This window comes from Phoxinus phoxinus (genome assembly GCF_949152265.1).
Source record: "Phoxinus phoxinus genome assembly, chromosome: 22".
Taxonomy (NCBI): Eukaryota; Metazoa; Chordata; class Actinopteri; order Cypriniformes; family Leuciscidae; genus Phoxinus; species Phoxinus phoxinus.
In genome coordinates, this window is record NC_136897.1 from 9,279,610 (window position 1) to 9,300,961 (window position 21,352).

The 21,352-nt window shown below is 39.5% G+C and overlaps 2 protein-coding genes across 2 annotated transcripts in view; both read left to right on the top strand.

Moving 5' to 3' along the window:
• Window positions 1–19,387, top strand: part of rpn2 (ribophorin II) — a 32,718-nt gene extending 13,331 nt beyond the window's left edge. The window contains exons 8-17 of the mRNA XM_079596770.1: window positions 1,535–1,653; window positions 2,532–2,637; window positions 3,130–3,221; window positions 3,306–3,420; window positions 5,586–5,780; window positions 5,943–6,029; window positions 13,130–13,225; window positions 13,360–13,435; window positions 13,710–13,839; window positions 18,875–19,387. Coding sequence (XP_079452896.1) covers window positions 1,535–1,653; window positions 2,532–2,637; window positions 3,130–3,221; window positions 3,306–3,420; window positions 5,586–5,780; window positions 5,943–6,029; window positions 13,130–13,225; window positions 13,360–13,435; window positions 13,710–13,839; window positions 18,875–18,890 — 1,032 coding nt within the window. The 3' untranslated portion in view covers window positions 18,891–19,387. The remainder of the gene's footprint in view (window positions 1–1,534; window positions 1,654–2,531; window positions 2,638–3,129; window positions 3,222–3,305; window positions 3,421–5,585; window positions 5,781–5,942; window positions 6,030–13,129; window positions 13,226–13,359; window positions 13,436–13,709; window positions 13,840–18,874) is intronic.
• The window catches only part of LOC306991003 (uncharacterized protein), a 538,544-nt gene that overhangs the window by 453,349 nt on the left and 63,843 nt on the right, over window positions 1–21,352 (top strand). The window lies entirely within an intron of this gene.

The window sequence follows — 21,352 nt, forward strand, 5'->3', positions numbered from 1 at the left end:
AAGAAAACAGTAACTATGTTTCCATCCACACGTTTTTATCCGAATTAAGTGATTTCGAATGAAAAATGCCTTATGGAAACAGTAAAATTCGATTGAATATCGACTCAAATCAAATGCGTTCCCCCTCCAACATAGCCTGGGAAAACCCAGACCACTTCCGGCAAATTTAGATTTGCTCTGCAAGTGGGTCTGGCAAAGAGCCCATTGAAACTCATTTCCAATCCGTCGAAATCGCGGCACCAATCAGAAACGTTGGGGCGGGCTTTACACGATGCCGACAGAGCAGAGACGGTGACACAGATTTTGTACATTACAAAGATGGATGCCACCGAATCAGCTATCGCGTCTGTTTCAAGCGATTTAAAATGGTCATTTTCGTTAACACAAACAGAGAATTGCTGAGAGTCTCGAGATGTTTCTCCGTCGCTCTGCATACGTCACGTCATGTCACTCTGATTGGTTTTAGATCTATCCGACGTCCGTTGGTGACGCCCCTGTGGAAATGAATTGTCTATGGAGCTTTGCCAGACCCTTACTCAGTTACAACTGAGAGTGGTCTGGGTTTTCCCAGGCTACCTCCAACACACACACACCTCCACAATGGCTGCATAGGTGCACTGGAAATGTCCTTCCTAAAACGCATTAAACTTTCGTTTACAAAGACGTGAAACTCACCGAGTGGTCAGGGGTGTTCACTGATATGCTCACACAAAAATCGCTGCAGCCTAACATTGAATTATAGAAGTCTATAATGTATTATGTGAATGCTACGTCAAAGAGATGTGTCTTTAATCTAGCTTTGAACTGACAGTGTGTCTGCTTCACGGACAATGTTAGGAAGACTGTTCCAAAGTTTTGGTGCTAAATAGGAAAAGGATCTACCGTCCGCCAGCAGTCGCTCTGCAATTCGGCACTGTCACACCATGTTTATTTATATAGCACTTAATACAATAGATTGCTTAATTAAGTAGCTTTACTATATTAAACATGAAAAACAGTGTCCGTGTCTGTAATTTTCTACAATAAAGTGGCTCCATGTATTTACTCGCGGCTGTCTGACATCAAATGGACTCATGAGGAGAAATTAACTGGAAATGATTTCGACATGAAAGAAGGTGGAGCCTCAGCGCACACCTACTCATTACATAATCGCTGCAGACCAATGGTAGTACAGGTGTTTACCAGCCGTAGTGAACTTTTCTGGAAAGTTCGCTTTGGCAAGCTGTTTCGAACTCCGAAAACAAACATTAAAGTTCGTTTTGGTCAAAATGACGTCACAGGTAATTCTTCAGTTTCGCTTGAAGTATATCAGGGCCGTAAATGTAGTTTTCTTTTTTGGTCTGGACCAAAAGAACCGAACTACAAGTGTGATCACACCCTTACTCTTTAAAGGGTTACCAAACTCCGACATCTTTCAGTTGTCTGGTCTTGTGATAAGTCTTGATGATAAGACTGAGGTTTGTTTTTCCCAATTCCCAAGTAACTTTTTTTTTTGCCCTGAGATAATCTGTACTGTCTGTGTTTGTCAATGCAGCTTCAGGTGATGGATGTCTTGTGCCAGCCGCTCAGTTCAGCCAGGGTGCTAGTGGAGTCCGCCAGTGCTGTGTCCTCAAAATCTGCCATCCTGAGTCAGGCACAATTCACCCTCAGAGAGTATGTGCATTGTAGATCATGGATATTGCTTGTTCTAGAGTTACAAAAACAAAATACCAAAATGTTAGTAGTTGATGATACCAGTGAAATGTCTAGTATTGATACCAATACCAGTGATTGGCCATACAATTTTGAAACCACAGCAAAAACTAATATGCATTCAACATACCCAAGTTAAAGAATTGGTGTACTCAAAAAAATTTTTTTTTGTCATAATTTACCAAATCAGACTTTCGTTCACCTTCAGACCTTAAGATATTTTTAATATTCTCTCATCATTTTTGCCAATTTATCGAAAGTCTGTGCAGTTGAGCTTTGAAAAGTACATAAACGCATTTGTAAATTAATCGATATGAATCAAGAGGTATAATCAAATTCTTCTGAAGAGACACGATCCATTTATATGATGAACAGATGTAATTTTAGATTTTATTCACATATAAACAGTGATCAACGCACATACATAGATCTCATAAAACATGGTCAATAACAGCTTAGACGTTGCTTGACCTGCAAGAACCAATGAGGTTTGTTCTTGTGCGTCAAACAAACACGTTTGGGCTTTGTGTTTATAGTATATTTTAAAGAATCTATTTAAATATATAGTGTGCACAGTGCTTACATGTTTTAGATTTGCTGAGTAAGTTACCTGAAAAACAAGAACATTTGCAATGGGGGAAAAAAGTAAACAATACATTGATTTGGTACTACTGTAGAAGGACTGCTAGTCTTATATTTTGTTTTATATTTTAGTATTAGTATGGTTACAAAATACCAGTATCTGTTTTTTTTTTTTTATATTTCACAATTGTGGATAAGTGATGCAATAATTTTTTTAAAATATTGAATGTTTTAAAGGTCTTTTCTCTGTTTCACAGTGGGGTTTTTGAGCTGAATTTCATGGACAGCCAACCAGCGAGTGGCTACTATCAGTTCTTTGTGGTCATTGATGGTGACAGCCGATTTGTTGCCAACCATGTTGAGGTACTTAACAGAATCTTTGACACATTCTGGGGGGGGAGTTGAGTTGTTTGTATCTGTTTAGTTTGTCTTATCTTGTCATGACTACTCATAATTCACACATCCGGTAAAAGAGTTGACCTCAGCGTTTAAGTCTTAATTGTTGCAATGAACTGTGATTCATTTCCTTATTCACTCAACATTCACGTTTAATTGGTCAAGCGAGCATTCATTCACATTGTAGCTATGCAAAGAATAATTGCTCTGACTGTTCAGTGTACAATTATAAGGTCAAGAGCATGTCACATTTGCTGTGGAGATTTTCAGAATTCATAGGCCTCTTTCACTGAAAAAAAAAAAAAAAAAAAAAGAAGAAAAGACACAATTACTGTAATTGCTGTATTTTTCCTTTCTCTCAGCACATTCGCATTTACGAATGTCCATTTTAATGTATTACAATAATTTCTTAGTCATTTTAAAGCATAAGATTGAAACTTGTTTGATTTACTTTCTCAGCTCAAAGTAAAGGTCTCGACCCGGGTTGCAATCAACAACATGGATTTGTCTGTTGTGGACAAGGACCAGAGCATTGGCCCCAAAACCACAAGGCAAGATTAGCATTTATCAAGCATTTTTATTTTTTATTTTACTGTAAAACTGTGCCAACATATATACCAAATTCTGTGCTTCAGAGTGGAATATTCAACTAAAGCCAAAGCGTCTTTTATGGCGGACAGCCATCAAAACTTTGTCATGATGTTCCAGTTGGTTGATGAGACCACAGGAGTGGAACTCACCCCTCACCAGGTGATTATTACAACCAAATTTTTATTTTTTGAGCTTGTATTTACATCATAAAGTATAAATTGTTGTCTATTGTGTAATCTTTCTAATTTTTGCTTTTATTATTCTGATAATTGCGGCACAAGCATTTTTGTCCTTTGCATATCAATTTTAGTGCACAAATAGCAGTCTTAAAAAGGACAGTCTTCATTATTCTTTATTAAAATCTTTATTTCTTTCACGTTTAAAGGCAGATTTTTGCTCCTAAGTGAAAGTTGTAGAAACCAGAGCGTTAATTGTGGTTTTAAACTACTCTTTATTGTCAGAACATATCATGACAAACACTTGCCAAACAGGGGAACATTCACAAATCTGAGGTAGAACATTCAAACATTTGTCATTTTTCCTTAACAAAATAAATATCTTTATTGGAAAATTAATTTCTTAATTTCTGCATGTGCTAATGGGGATATTGTTTCAAGTCTTGAAACAGGTTTGTGTTGCCTGACTTTGATGGCAAGTATCTTCAGCACAGTTTGCAGAGCAGGCTGCAATATTAATATTACATGTTTTGTCTCGAAACGCATATTTGACAGCGAGTTGACAGTAGTTTTAGCTTGAGTTAGGATGTAGCTTTACTAGGCCTACCGGTATGTTAAATTTATGTTCATTAACAAAAACAGTAACATCTGTTAAAACATTTTTTTAATGTAACCTCATCTTTATTTGGTAAAATGTAATATTCTGACTGTTTAAGTTTTATTAAAATGAACCATTGGTCATCCAGTATCATGCATTTAGATCATGATAACCACAGATAAAACCAGGCATAGCCTATATAGCACCTCACTTTCATGCAAAAATGTAACTTTATGGTTTCTATGGATTTGTATGAAAAACAGTAGCCTAAATACTTTATTAAATACTGTAATTATATTCCATTAGTTATTTTAGTACATTGTCTACATTAATATTATAATATAATTCAATATGTATATCCCACATTTCATGGTGCAGTTAATATTACTAGGCTGACATTACAGTAAATCCAATAGTAAATGATGGGAATCCATGGTAAATTCATGGCTCCTCGAGATGGCGCTCTATGCATGAATGAGGGAATGAGGGAAACGTGAACATAAGTAGCCTAAGAAAAAGAGGATTTTAATCTGATGTCGGCCAGCAGTGTGAGTTAAATAATAGATGCCCCAGCCAAGTTTGTTCAATAATTAGACGCACTTCGGTGAAGACCGTCAAAGATGTCCATTTACAACATGTTTTGGAAGCGTTGATCATTGTAGCCAATAGTGTGTGAACACAATGGCCAATCAGAGGTGTTTAAGAAACCGCTCAACAGCGTTCAAAATGCTAGGGGGGAATGCTGGTATCGTCACATTTTTCAAATTTGAAAATACAAGTCGGTACCTTTGACAACATTATGGCCAGGTTTATTTTAAGGAAGCTGGTAAACATTGAGATCTTCCCAGGTTTAAATAAGAGGTTGGTAAATTTAGAAATGTGTACCAGGTTTATATAAAACAAGTCGATAAGCAGTTAAATGTGTCAGTTTACACAAAGAAAAGTTTAAGCTTTTGATAAAGTATAAAATGTTTAGTTTACTTAAAATGTTAAAATTGCATCGTGAGGTACCCTGTGATTTCCACCCCTAGTATGCATGTCAAACAGATGGGACACGACAGAGAAATGAGCGCAATTATTATTATTGACATATGTACAGTATTTTCATGCATCATAATATGTATGCAAGAAATTATATTTTATAACCGTAACTGTAATGAGAGTCCTTCACATTTAGTCCCTATAAAAACAAATGGCATGCTACTTTCTTCAGAGGACTGAATGCATGTTCTTAAAGAACATTCTGTCTCCATACAAAAAGAAATAACATGTTTGGCTTTTAATAAAATGATCAGTAAGAATTCTAACTGGCTGGTAATATTCACAAGCTAGTTAATGACCGTATATGACAGTTAATAAGGTCAGTTTCTTAAAAAGTGCATCTAGTACAACTTTAGGCTGAAGTATTTGGAAAATTAATAGTTGGATCTGTCATTGATTTAGTCCATGTTATCAAAAGCTCACTCAGCCAGGCAAGCAAAATTGGCAACCCTGGTTAAATTCACTGTTCAAAAATATTTGATTAAACTGATTCAAGTCATTGTTCTCAGACCTTTGTGAGATTACACAACCAGAAGACAGGTCAGGAGGTTGTGTTCGTGGCTGAACCTGACAGTAAGAACTTGTATAAGTTTGAGCTGGACACAGCTGAGAGGAAGACAGAGTTTGACTCCATCTCTGGCACCTACGCTCTTTACCTGATGGTGGGAGATGCTACGCTGGACAACCCCATTTTGTGGAACGTGGTAAGGCAGTTATTTTTACTGGAGAATGCTGGGATCTTGAAGTAAACTTTTGTAGGTTTCTTATTTTTGTCTTTTTCTGACATGTTTGGAAAATTTAAGCTGTTGAACTATTACAAAAGACATGAATTAAGTCTTTGAAATTACTTTAAATTCTTTTCAAAGGCTGATGTCGTGCTGAAGTTTTTGGATGAAGAGGCACCTTCAGCAATTCAGGCTAAAACTTTGTACATACCCAAACCGGAAATCGAGGTAAGCACTCCAGTGAACAGCATTACAATAAATGTTGTGCCTCTAGGGCTCGGCAATATATTGGATGTCTATGATTTAGAATAGTTTTTTTCTGGTTATGTAATATATCCATGATGTAGCTTGGTTTTTATAATGATTGCAATGCTCCGTATATTTCTGTGAGCCAATGTTTGTCTAATGGCTCCCAAATATGAGTGTTAATATTAATGTTTTAAAAAGTGCTTCGATACTGAAAAAATGCTAAGATACCAGCCTTTTTGCTGTACCAATTCATTTCGGTACCTGCTTGATAGGTGGCTGTTTCAAACTCACCTGTGGGCTTTGAAGAGCATCAAAGGATTTATTTACAATGCATTTTTGAAGCTTTGAAATTTGTAGCCAATCAGACATGTCAACGCAAGCTCACTGTTCTACACACTTGCAAACTCTCATTATAACCAACACGTATTAACAAGAGATTCATTATGCAGCATAAACAGCTTTTGTTTTTATTATAACATGACTCACAAGTGCTCAGTCGGTGAGCTCACTCTAAACTGATTGACCGCTTTAGTGATTTATAAACGGATCAATCACTTTCTGTATATGTAACCCATTCACATTTTGAGTTGAAGATTTTTCTTCATCCTGCTAAATACACACTGTAAAGATCGCCGGTTACTGGTGTAACCTTGGTTCTATGAATAGTGGAAGACCGCCAGAGACGGTCGAACATAGTGGAAGGAGTCGCGTCTCGCGAGCCATATCGAGAATCTCGTATTGATTTGTCACCTGTGACCATGACCGATGACGTGTCGGCAGCTATATCCGGTCCGTTCACGTCACGGTCGTTCTCTGTAGTCATTCTCAATCCGAGTGACCAGAGACTCTGGCGGTCTTCCACTATTCATAGAACCAAGGTTACACCAGTAACCGGCGTTCTATTTCACTGTTACAGACCGCCAGAGACGGTCGAACATAGTGGAAGACGAATACAACCAAGTCACGAGGGCCGCTCACCTAGATACTGTCCGCTAACACAGCAGAACTGACCAAAGGAATAGGGGCCACATTAATCCTGTAGAATCTTGTGAACGTGCAAGGTGACGACCATGTAGCCGCTGCACATATATCAGAAAGGGGAACTCCCCGTAGTGCTGCCCAAGAAGTAGCCACTGATCGGGTTGAATGGCATTTAATGGATGCTGGAACTGTCTGACCAGCCGAATCATATGCCTGTATAATGGTATCCACCACCCAATGAGACAACCTTTGCTTCGACAAGGGTGAGCCCCTCTGACAGGCATCAAAACGGACGAACAGCTGATCAGTGGTGCGCCATGAAGCAGTCTTCAACACATACTGTCGCAATGCTCTCACTGGACACACGGCTGTCTGGGAAGCCTCTTGATTAAATGCCGCGAGCTGAATGGGCTGGTTCACAAAGTGATCAGACAACACTTTAGGTCGGAAAGCTGGATTCGGCCAGAGTGTAACCTGATTGTACTCGGGCCCCCATCTGAGACACTGTGGACTCACCGAGAGAGCATGAAGCTCACCTACTCTTCTGGTTGACGTTATAGCCAAGAGAAAAGCAATCTTCATCGAAAGACTCTTAATATCAGCTTGTTCAAGTGGTTCATAAGGTGGTAAACGCAGGCTGTTAAGCACCATCTGAAGATCCCACTGGGTGTGCATTATCCGTACCGGTGGATTAAGACGTACTGCTCCCCTAAGAAAAGCCACCACCAACTTTTCCGCACCAATTGATTTCCCCCCCAAGGGGTTCCGATGTGCTGACATGGCTGCCACGAATACCCTTAGAGTCGCTGGGGACCGCCCAGTGTCCAATAAATGTTGTAAGAATTCCAACACTGAACCGATGGAACAAGTGACTGGGTTAACAGATCGATCTGTACACCATGAAACAAAGATCCTCCATTTACTGGCATAAGTGCGACGTGTTGATGGGGCTCTTGCATTCATGACAGTGTTCCTCACATCTGCGGAACACTGTGAGAGCTCCTGCTCAACCCCAGGGGCCATACACATAGATTCAACCTGCCTGGTGAGGGGTGCCAAAGCTCCCCGTTCATTTGTGACAGTAGGTCCCTCCGAACTGGCAAAGGTTGTGGTGGACCGGTCGTAAGGGCCACTAGGAGACTGAACCACGGTCTCGCTGGCCAACAGGGTGCCACTAGAATAAGCCTGTGTCGTCTCAACTGCACACGCCTCAGCACAGGCCAGAGAAGTGGAATTGGAGGGAAAGCATAGAGGAGGAGGTCTGGCCAGTCGTGGGCCAGGGCATCCTGGCCCAGTGATCCCTGCTCCTCCTGCTCCGCAAACCACTGCGGACAATGTGTTGTATCCCTGCTGGCAAAGAGGTCGATTGCTGCGGTCCCATAAAGTCCCCAAACTGACTGAACTACCGCCTTGTGCAGACACCAGTCCCCTGGTTTCGGACCCGATCGAGAGAGTGAGTCTGCCACTCTGTTGCAGTGACCAGGAATGTGTGTCGCTCTGATCGACAGAAAGTGCTGGTTTGCCCACAACAGCAGCACTCGTGAAAGTCGAAGGCAAGGTAGAGACCTCGTGCCCCCCTGGTGATTGATTAAAAACACCACTGTGGTGTTGTCGGTCCGCACCAGGATGTGCCTCCCCGATAACTCCTGTCTGAAGTGTCTTAGGGTGAAAAGCACTGCCCATAGCTCTAGGACGTTGATGTGAGATGTCGCCTGCTGCAAGGTCCAACTCCCCTGCACGCCCTGGTGTTGCCACAGCCCTCCCCATCCGGAGAGAGAGGCATCTGTTGTCACTACTTCTCTGCGTGCTGGGGGTGGTCCCATTGGTACACCCCCTTGTAGAAATTGTTCCCGTCTCCAAAGCCTCAGGGAGACAGAGCAACTGGTTGTCACCACAACAAGGGTCTGTCGGTTGTGAACCGCTGACAACCGTCTGGCTATCAACCAACGCTGAAAAGGACGAAGGTGCAACAGTCCTAAGTGAATGGCCGATGAGGCTGCCGTGAGAAGGCCCGCTAGCCGTAAGAAGTGAAGGTAAGGTAGCTTGCGTCGAACCTGGAACCTCGCTATGGCTCCTCGTATAGCCTGCCTCCTGCGTGCTGTGAGGGTAGCCCTCATTATTCTGGAGTCCAGATGTAATCCCAGAAAACATATTGACTGGCATGGTGTAAGGCAGCTTTTCTCCAGGTTTACCCTCAGTCCTAGAGCAGTAACATGCTCCAGTAGGCGCTGTGTGTTGTTGGCCACCTGCTGAGGTGATCTGGCACAGATTAACCAATCGTCCAGGTAAGGGAGAATCAACATGCCCTCCCGTTGTAGAGGTTCTAGCGCCACTTGCATACACCGTGTGAATACACGGGGAGAGAGGGAGAGGCCAAATGGTAGGACTCGATATTGGTATGTCCTGCCCTGGAACGTGAACCGAAGAAACCTTCTGTGATGAGGTGCAATGGGGATGTGGAAATATGCATCCTTCAGATCCACAGAGGTAAACCACATGTCGGGTTCGACTGCTTGCAGGACATCCTTGACACGTAACATGCGGAAAGGAAGGTGTTTGAGACTCCTGTTCAAGCGTCTGAGGTCCAAGATTGGCCTGAAGCTTCCATCCTTCTTGCGAACTAGGAAGTACTTTGAATGAAATCCCCCCGGATGGACCTGGGGGTTTACTAGCTCTACCGCACCCTTTTCCAGTAGCTTCCGGACCTCGAGAGATAGAGCAAGAGCCTGACGAGGGTCCCGAACCACTGTGGGCCGAGTGTGTGTGCATAATTGGGGTCTGTGACGGAACTGAAGACAGTAGCCCTTGTCGAGTGTGTCGAGGAGCCACTTGTTGTTTGTAATCCCTCTCCAAAGTTGTAGTTGAGAGGTTGAAAAGTGTCCCATCACAGACCCTGGACCATCACCGACGATGAGGAGCGGTTTCCCTACCCCTGGGGGGGCGACGATAAGTAGCCGCAGGGCGAGCAGGTGGTCTACGAGCACGGGATGCCTCCCTTCTCGAGTCGTATCCAGATCGCGTTGCCTGTTGTACAGGCCTGTAAGACTGTCCCTGCCTGTACTGGAGTGGATTCGCATGACGAACAGGCATTTGATGTGAGGATGGTCCATAACTCACACTGCGCTCAAGGTGCTGGGACCGAGACTCCACTGCACGAACTCTGCGCTCAAGAGCCTCTTGAGCGGCTGGACCAAAAATCTGCCCAGGTACCAGCGGTAGTTGACGAAGATTGTTACGGCAAGCCTCCGGAAGTCTAGACTGTGCTAGCCAAACCTGCCGCCTAGCCTGAGTAGCAAGCCCAAGAGCCTTTCCGCTAGAGAACGCGATAGAACCCAAGGCTTGTAAGGAAGCCTCAAGTAACTCAGATGTGGTATTATCTGGTGGGTTAGCACTCAAAGCAGAATGAAGTGCTAGCAGAAGATGAGCCATGGAATTCCCCACACGACCCAAGCCTGAGACAGTATTATATATCCTGACCAACAGATCATCTGTGCGTCTACACTCCGGGTTGGGACAGCGAAGATTGTGTCTAAGAGCTTCATCCGGTGAAACCACCAGCGAAGAAACGCATGGCTCCACTGGGGGCATGTTACCAAGGCCCTTGTCGTCTGCATCAGCCATTGCCGCTAGTGTACGAGCCACACGATCAGGTCTGGATAAGGGAGCTGACCGAAACGCTGACGAAACCACATCTGTGAAGTCAGGACAACTCGGCATTAGGAAATCCTCCTGCTGGGAAACTGAGCGACGCAAAAGGTTCGACTGGCCTGATAGGGAAGGAGGTGGATCCAAACTCCGCTTAGCGAGCGCCATCCTAAGTGTGTCCTGCAGAGAGAAAACCACTGAAGGCGGTGCATCCTGAAGGCCAGAACCGTCTTCGCTATGGGAATGTTGGAACTGGGAATGCGAGGGTATCGTCTCCTCCATTGGCGTATAACAATCCTGTTCCTCCCGGTCTAAGGAGTCAGAAGCTGTAATAGATAAAGTATCTGGTTCCCTCCTGGACAACCTGGATGCCAGCTCACACCTGGGCAAGGGAGGAGCTAAAACACCCCCCCCTGTCCCCTCACTCCCATTCTGACGAGTAGGGGGGACAGATAATAAGTCTCTAATACCCTGAACTGCGTTCGCAAGTTCAGCTACTTGCTGGGTCAATGTGCTTGACTCCGAGGAGGTCCGCATCCTCTTTGAAGGCTTTCCAGTCCCACTGGCCACACGCTTGCCACTCACATATGCGACGTTGCAGCTGATGGAGCAGAATTCTCAAACTCAGGGTCTAACCCAGCCAATCGATGCTGTCTCATCTCCAAGGACATCAAACCACATTCAGGACATGGGTTTACTAAAGCCTCTCGGAGGTGATCAATGCCTAGGCAAGTAGGACATTGAATATGAGCATCCATGAGATCCATTGGACCGAAGCAGAGGGAACATGAAGCTGCCATCACTTCCAGCCCAGTAGTTGAAAAAACCCCTGGTCAACCAATGGGGTTATCCACAATAAGCCTTATCAATGTATCACTCTGGTTAACCAATGAGCATAACATAAAGTAGTAAAAAACAATACCACACGCAGTATAACAGAACCCTGGTTAACCACTGAGTTCACGTGAGTACTCACCTCAACACTGCTAGTAGTGATCGGGTCCAAAACAAACCCTGGACAACCAGTGGGTATATGGCCCGATGCACGTCCAATTATAATCCAAATATAATCCAAATATATCCAAATATTTCTCCCGAGACACAGCTGTAGCGGGGAGCAGTTTGCTCACCAAAAACGCTGTGCACGCTCGAGCGAGATCTCTTCGCGAGAATGACAAAGAGAACGACCGTGACGTGAACGGACCGGATATAGCTGCCGACACGTCATCGGTCATGGTCACAGGTGACAAATCAATACGAGATTCTCGATATGGCTCGCGAGACGCGACTCCTTCCACTATGTTCGACCGTCTCTGGCGGTCTGTAACAGTGAAATAGAAGTGGGATTAAATCCGAAATTGCGATGACCATACCATCGAAGGACAAAAAAATGTAATGTCAAAATAGGTTTGTGCATTAAGTCTTAGAGTGTAAATGCAAATCTGCCACTTGTTCTGTTGTGTAATGTTTCTTTGTTATTCATTTTATTAATGTTTACTAAGTTGGCCTTTTTTAAAGCAATGTTTACTCAGTGTAGCTATGCAGTTTTCAACCCTTTTTTGTATTGCTACAGTGTCGGTAATGTGTAAATAAATGCGGACCTGGCAACCCTGATATGAACTAAAGGTGAATCCTAGGGTTAACGAACCTGCTTTTTTTAATGCGTTTTAATCCTAATGCATTATTGTTGCATAGATATCCCTAAATTCAACAGAAGACCTTTTTTTTTCACACACACAAAAAGTTGCAGTCTGACACGTTTTTCCACAAACTTGTGATTTAGCAGGATATATTCAGCCCTGATCATCGGCTGATACATCGATGCATCCCTCTTAATTATTGCTGTTCATACAGTTTTAACCATTAGTAAGAAGGGTATGCAGTTGCAGTTCATAGAGGTTTCCTCTCAATACACTCTACATTGCCCTCTTCGTGGACATTGACCATGTGAACTAATTTGAACAAAAGGCACAAGATGCTGTGTATGCTTTGAATATGTATGCAAGAACATATTCAAGTTTTGGTGGATAACGGTTTTGCTTAAGTCCCCTTAAATGCTGCTGTCATTAAATAAAAGGAACATACCAAATAATAATACAAATCTGGGATCCATGTACATTTTTATTAGTAACTTATTTGAGTAATTAAGCATTGACACATTTTTTTTTAACAAGAACAATGCAAAATAGAAGCATTCTCATTCCTAAGAAAATATTGCTGGGTTTTTTTTGCTCATTTTTCCTTAAATTACACTTTTTCCTTACATTTAAATATTTTGAATTTAATTGATAATAATGGTTGGTCGAAATGGTGGTTCCTCAAAGAATATCAGAGCACATATATATTAATATTAAGATGTATATCGAAAGGCTAAAAAAAAAATCACTGTGTTTTTTAAAACTATCACCTCATTCTTGTTTTGTTTTTTTCATTAATTGTATTGTTTTCTACAGCATCTGTTCAGAGAGCCAGAGAAGAAGCCACCCACAGTTGTATCCAACGCATTTACTGCCTTGGTCCTCTCTCCATTTCTGCTCCTGCTCATACTGGTAAGGACCTGGATTTGCCATTAAAATAAATAAATGAATGTTGTGATATGTCACATTTCCATGTATTCAGTATATCATTCTTCCACTCTGTCATGTTATTTTGTTTCCTCTCTCTCTCTCTCTCTCCTATTCAGTGGTTTAAACTTGGAGCCAATATCTCAAACTTCACTCTGTCACCCAGTACTATTCTCTTTCACATAGGCCATGCAGGTAAGTTGACTGACTTTTACTACATAGCACTCGGCAGTACTTCAGTGTGATCAATAGTCAATAAAGTGAATTTCCTCAGAATCAAACATTGTAATTCGGGCAATTAATTAATTTAAAAATAACAAATTTAACAGTATTCAGTGATTAATCGTGTTGAAACTTATAACCATATTTACACATTAAATCTCAAAGTGAATTTATAACGCATGTAATGTGACATGCTTCTGAGAGAAAATGTAATATTCTAGTAATTATTTTTTATCTTCACTTGCAGCTATGTTGGGTCTGATGTATGTGTACTGGACCCACTTGGACATGTTCCAGACTCTGAAGTATCTGGCTATTATAGGCAGCCTCACATTCCTGGCTGGGAACCGCATGCTGGCACAGAAAGCTGTGAAAAGGTACAGTATCCATCCATATGTTAAACCTTTTCAAAAACACATTTGTCCATTATGAGAAATGTGAAGTTTTTCTTTCAAACTGATGTTGTCTCTACTGTCCTTTTGTCAGCACTATTATAGCTAAAGTTTTGTGGATTCTTAAAGTCCCACTGCCCTGAAATGCACAGCATCAATGTGAAGACATTTTTGCGCTCTCAAACAAGAAGTTAGCCTGGGACAGATTGAGTGGCTTATCCCCCTTTATTAAAAAAAAAAAAAAAAAGAAGCTATTACCGTTTTGTTTACAGCCTGGCAAAGCCTCATTTGACAGCTTAAACATATTACAATTTAAGTCTTAAAGAGTTATATAAGTAGTTTCTACAGCAAAACAATAATAATTTTTAGTAATGCTTATGTGGTTTCATTTGTAAAGCTTGTCGTTTATTTTGGTACCTGGCACCGGTGTTATCTCTTCTACTTGTCAATGCTGTTAATAATGCAAAGGCTTTTGATGTGTGTTGTTTTCTGTGCTGACTCTGTCAGCCAGAAACTTCTTTCTCTCAATATTGCATTTACACTTGCATGGCGACAAGTGTATGTAAACGCAGCATAAAATGAAGAAATATTTACCTACATGCATTTTTCACAAAAATATTTAATTGCATCAAAAATACCACAAGTGACTTTGGTAACACTTTGCAATAAGGTTTCATTTGTTAACATTAATTAATTACTTTAGTTTACATGAACTAAGAATAAACAATATTTCTACAGTATTTATTCATCTTAATGTTAATTTCAACCTCTACTAATACATTATTAAAACCAAAAATTGAGTTTGTTAACATTAGTTCATGCACTGTGAACTAAGATGAACAAACAATAAAAAAGTGTATTTATTGCTCATTGTTAGTTCATGTTAGTTACACTAACTAATGTTAAAGGGGTGGTTTAATGCTCTTTTCACAAGATGTAAAATAAGTATCTGTCCCCAGAGTGTGTATAAAGGTTTAACTCAAAATACCCCACATATATTTTTTATATAGTATGTTAAAATTGTCACTTTTTTTGGGTGAGCAAAAACGCCACCGTTTTTGTCTGTCTTTTTTATATGCAAATGAGCTGCTGCTCCCAGCACATTGGAGCTTCAACAGCTTGTGTGTTTTACCTCACACAGACATGCACAGAAAATGTCTAAACCTTTAGCCTTTTATGTTCAAACCGAACAAAGATGGAGAGACGCAAGAAGTGACAACATGTGGAATGCAACAGGACATTTCTGAATGGTTATTTGATGAATTTATGTAGCTTGTGTAGTTATCTTCTAGTCATTGATTAGCATATTCTGTCATGATAATCTATAAATCACGTTCCCGGGGGTGGGGTTTATGTAAATTTTAGGGTTAGTGATGTCACTATCCCGGGAGGAATGTCGTGTAGTCCCTACCAGCCGTTTGTTTTAGTCCTTAAAAAGCAATTTCTTTAAAATAAAATATCTCCCTTTGCTTTGAACTTTGAGCGTTGTAACTTTGCATATGTTGATTGTTCAAACTGCAACATTACATACAAACTAAAGTTAGAAAAGAGAAATTATAATCAACCACCCCTTTAACAAAGAGACTGTATTGTAAAGTTTTATAGAGACTTGATGAACAAATGAACCGGTTAGGAACATAACATGAAGCTTGTCTTTGGGAACCTTAAAGGCCAAATTGAATTTAAAGTCATTGTGATATTAACGGTGTTCATTAATTATATATTGCGATTCGCGATCAATATCATTATGAATTTATCAAAAATATTTGAAATAGGGCACAGCCCTGTTTCTGACGCAGTAAAAGGCAGCTTCTAATTGCACTACTTGACAATTGAGAGGCTTTGATTCAGTTCAGCAAAATGTTCAGAGTGAAGACACCCAGAGAGACTGCCCTTGGGTGTCTTCACTCTGAACATTTAGCTGAACTTGTGGATGTGTCGCTGTCTCTGTAGTGTGTGCTTGGTTCACTCAGAAGTTTCCTCTCCTCGTTTTCTGTCTTTTGGGACTAGATTAATTTCACAAATTTAGAATCTACCTCCCTGAGAATGACCTGCTAATTAACAGTCGTTCACTTTCAATTAATCTGTAGTGCCTTCAGAGAGACCATAGGTAGAACGTAAGTGCCCATTCAGTGATTAGTTAATTGTTTAGTGTTTTATTTTTTTCTATACAGAATTCTGTACAGTGGGAATGCCTTTTAAGAAGGGTTTGACTTCTGCTTGTCTAGAGTTTCATCTCTTTCCCAAAGGGTCATTCATACAAGCAGCAATTAAGAGCAAAGCGTCCTAAAGTCATTAACTATCAATGAGAGTCTGTGATTTTCTGCTGGCATTAGGAGACAGTTGATGCAACAGAGTTGAGAAAAGTTGATGTCAGGGAAGCTCATCCATCTGTAGTCAAGTTTAGGTGTCTTATTTTTATTGCAAATACATGTCATTCGTTGGCAGGTTTTCAAAAGTTATGGCCAGTCACATAGCCCCCAATAATATTAAGGCATGTAAATTAGCATTCGTAACGCCTAAGAGCAACTAGCAGTACAGTGACTTGGTAATTCAGCATTAAAGGAGGCACTGTATGTGTGATGGGGCATTAAGAGCCTTTCAGACCAAGCACAATAACCATAAAGTTTTAATAATCGTTCCAATTCTTTGAGAATAGGGAAATCCTCACCACAGCTATAACGATAAAGAAACAAAGGAACAATGTCGTTGGAATCACTTTTCAAAGTACTTTTTCTTTACAGCTGTTGAACCAAAAAAAAATTTATGCCAGTTAATCGAATCCACCCGGCTTTAAATAACTCGAGCATTTAAAGCAGCAGGTGACATAACAGCAGCGTATATTTATGATAACGTTATCATCTCTTCTCTTGGTATCGATTCTTATATAGTTATCGTTCTTGGTGTGAACAGACCATAAGTCTCTGTGTTTGTTTCTTTAACCCTTCTGCGTTTTTCCATTCCTTCTCTTTCTTTACCCTTCCTTTAGGATCGCTGCAGAACAAAGTAGTAGGTTGGCAAAGTATAGGAGTCTGCGGTAAATGCCTGTATGTTATGCAAAACGAAATGCCAGTCTTCAGGCTGAAGTAAGGCTTGCTGTTGCCACCTGTGCATCCCATAATATTGCATCAACATAATTTCCATGCCAACACCTACTGCATGGCTATGTCAGTGTGTTTGTGAAGTGAAGCTCACAACCTCCTCTGAAACATAATCGCCATTTGTGACTGTCAAGCCATATTATTCATGTCATGCTATTTATTGATCAGATTGTTGTGATCGCTTGTTTTTTGTGTACGCTTGTTTCACTCCATTAGTGTGTGCAGTGACAGACTGCTAAACTACGGCTCAAGCCCTGTATGATAAATTGCTTGATCTGAGATTTGATACTTATTTAGTCCCAAAGTCTTTTTGTCACTGTGAAAGTTACTCGGTTGTGGAATTGCCTGATTAAAGTTCTGCTTGAGCAACTACTCTGTAAACTCCAAAGAGCGAGTTCACTAAACTATTGTTTTCAGTGCAAACATGAATCATTCTACACTGTAAAACCTAACAGTCAAAAATACCAAATGATACAAGTTGATTTGCTTAAAATATTACTTACTGTAGTTCATTGTAAAGGAGAGTAAATGTTCAAATTAATTGTTATTTTATGTGTTTTTGGGTGATCTGTTAGTATTTAATGTTCTGTAATGTTGACATTTTAAAGGGTTTCTGTTTTAGGGGTTACCAATCCCCTGAAGAGTAAAGATTTCAGGGAAATTAAATTTATTTACAAAGCAATGGGTGTGCACACGTTAGCACAGTGATTGTCTCTTTGTTTGCTAATTACTGTAGTACATGCAAGTATTCTTGTGCTATTGCTAACTAACAATATAACAGTAAAATATTTAATTTAAAGATCCAGATTTCAATGGTTTAATGCAATCTAATTAAGTTTTAGCTACACAAAGTATTTAAGTTGAATTATAGTTTCATTTTATGTGGACTCAAATGGAACAAGTTTACAGTACTCGTAAACATTCGTTTTTAAATTTAAATGAAGGCAATCGTTTTCCTGAAATGGTTTGAGTTCCTAGACTGGTAGAGTTTTACAGTGTATGGAAATAAGGTTGTCATTGTTCAATGTTCTGGATTCACAAATGCCAGCAACATTAGTGCAAGGGTTCTCAACTGTTGTTACTTTGAACATGACAGCACAAACATTTCTTTATCATACAGAAACAATCTGTTTGAAATTAAATTTAAAATAATACATTTGCTAGTATCAGCCTTTAACATCAACAACAAAATATATATGGAGTGTTGTCTCCATTTTTTAAAAAGTTCATAGGTGTATTTATTTAGCACAATTATATGCTTGGATTCATTTATTATTAGTATTTAGCATGTGATGCTGTACACTTTCAGTAAAGTATGCTAGATCGGAGTAGCCTGCTGCATCATTCTCAACCTTACACTGAACTGGTCTTTAAAATGAGGAATTGCTTTGCAAAAATGAGAATTCAGTTTAGTGTTTGCACCAAGACCTGATTGGGCATAGGTTTTTGACGAGATTATAGACGAGATGCATGCTAATAAACAATTCTCAATGCATGAAATGTATTCTCCCCCTCCTAAAGTTGTTTTGAATGCAGAGTAGATTGGTCATGATTTCACGGCCATGATAAAAGTTGTGCAATATTGCTCCATTTAAAATAATGTTATTTTAGAGTGCTTGCAATGCAGCACTATATTGGCATTTTTCCAAATTTGAATTTACGATTTGAAAAACAAACCAACAGATGGTGTCATCTTGATATTTGCATACAACGTAGTGGTCTTTTCCTGCATCTGTTTAACCTCAAGGCAGTGAAATTGGCAGCAGGAAGATTTTAAGTCATTGTAGAATATGAAGAACCAAAGTTTAAAACCTAAGCTCACCTTAAACTTCAATGTTTTGTTGCCTTGCAAGTTTCTTGCTATTCGTTCAGGAAGTACATATCTAGTTTTAATCACAACTTAATATTCTCTCTTTCAGACTTGAAAGAAAATGATGCTGGCAAAATCAAGAGAAGATGACCGTGGATGCTTCATATTCATTTTGTTTTTTTTACTTTAAGAAATTTGGGAACAGAATTATTGGTGGTGGTTTAAAAGAGAAACAAAGGTGTAGGCCGAAATGTTCTGAAATTGACAAAAATTAGGAACTTGTTTGTTTTTTCCTGAAAACAAAGCACTGTAAGATGAATGATACTTTGAGGATATATGATGATTGTTGCTTGTACATTGAGTCTTGTTTGGTGTTAATGCAAATGAAAAATTGTGATGTTCTGTTGTTTTCTCTTTTTATTTTGGGTTCATTTGTTTGTTTTTGAATACAAATTCCTGTCCTCAGATTTTTGTAATGAATAGTGAAGCATGTTCCTGTTGGGAGCAAGAGGTTTTATTTGTCATCAAGCGAACTGAATTGTCGAATCATTCTCCCAGTAATCACCACACAGATGGCTAACGTGTGTAAGTGTTTTCTAAAATAAATAAAACCATGAAAACACATGTGCTTAAGTGTTGTTGTTTTTCTGGAGCCAATGCTGTTTTTTAAAGAGCAGTGTGACTGATAATGCTGATATCTAGTACCAGTCAAAAGTCATTCTTTAATATTCTAAAATGTAGAACATTCTCATTTAGGCAATCAAAAGTATGAAATGGAAGTATGGGGAAGGGATTATTTGGTGAATCAAAAGAAGCGTGTATTTCAGACTCTTGAGTGCGCTGGAAGTGGTGTGGATGGAAACATCTGGTGAGATATGGGAATTCAATCGGTGCAACTCTCACAGTGCATTGGTATTTTTAGCGGTGAGGTGCATAATGGGATTGAATGAGTACTGGAATTTGCACTATGATTTCGAACACCGCTATAAATGACTGTCCCCTCAAATAGCACATAATATAGGGGGGTATATCAGGCGATTTCGGACCACAGCCCTATATGGTGCACTCTCCATGGCATCACTTTAGGAGGATGGCCCCTGTTGCCCTAGTTGGTGGTACTATTGTTGCATTCAATTGCTCCTAATTTTTCAGAGTCAGACGTCAAGTCACCTTTATTTATATAGCGCTTTTTACAGTACAGATTGTTTCAAAGCAGCTTTGCAATGATAGCAGGAAAATGATGCAAACAGAGTTCGATTGCAAAGCAACTCTATAAAGAAAATAGTGTCATTGTTCAACTGAAGTCAGTTCAGTGTTGATTCGGTTCTGTTGTAAAGATCGTCAATTATTAAACTAGTTAATTTAATCTACAAGGCAGTTCTGGAGAAAACATTGATGTCATCATCCAGCTCAGTTTAGATCTCACCCAATATTGTCAGTGCAGTCAAATATATATTATTGAATATTAAATATGGATGCACGATATATCGGCCACCGTATCGTTATCTGCCAATATTTATTCATTTTTAAAGTTATCGATATCGGCATGATAAGAAATTTGCCGATATATTAAATCCGATAAATAATGGATTATTTCCTTCAGATGCGCACTGTTCTCCATGATGGTTTTAAATTGTTTGAAATGTGATTGAAATCACACAAGGAAAATACAGTTAAGTGCAATATGTGCAGTGAAAGTCTGTCAAATAAGCTTCATTTTAGATGTTTCTTTTTCAAAAACATTGATGCATTATTAAATAATAGCTAGCACTTTTATATTTCTCATTTATTTCTATATTAAAAATCTTTTCATTATTATCTGTGCGGAGGCTATTCCAATTTCCAATTATCCATGGCACATGCATTGTGATTATTTATACGCAAGTAATGTTGTCCAGTGACTTGTTTGCATTGTTTAGGCATTATTTTATTTATTTGTAAGGCTAAATTTTATTTGATAAAGTTGACCATAGAAGTCTAAAAGTTATTTTAAAACGTACACTGGTTCAAACTTCTGTACTGTAAATGTTTGAAAAAAAATTATATAAATATTTTGAATTATTGACCAATATATCAGTTATCAGTTTTCAGATATAAAGAATTATCGGTATCGGACAACATTTTTATATTGGTGCATCCCTACTATTAAGATGTTTGATGTTATGACATATCATGCACGTGTCAAGTCAAAAACATAATATGGAAATAGCCTAAACAAAACAATTATATTGTGTTGGGCACATGTCTCATTCTCTATCTTCTGATCACAGATGCAACAGTGTTTCGATGGGTGTTGAATTTGATTTATCAAGTTACTCAAAAAATGTGTTCACATGTAACTTTAATACATTATGCACTCTTAGAAAAAAAAGGTTCAATGGGTTTCTATATATAACCCTATGTTCTTGACTAAATTTTAAATAACATTTTATGCCAAATTGGAGAGAAATTTTATTAAAAATGTTTCTAGTGATAAAAGTTTACGAGCTGTTTAATTCATAAAATTAATTTTAATTAAAACATGTCCACATAGCCCATAAAATGGGAACCCCTAAAAGGTTCTATACCTGTGAAGCTGACAGAACCC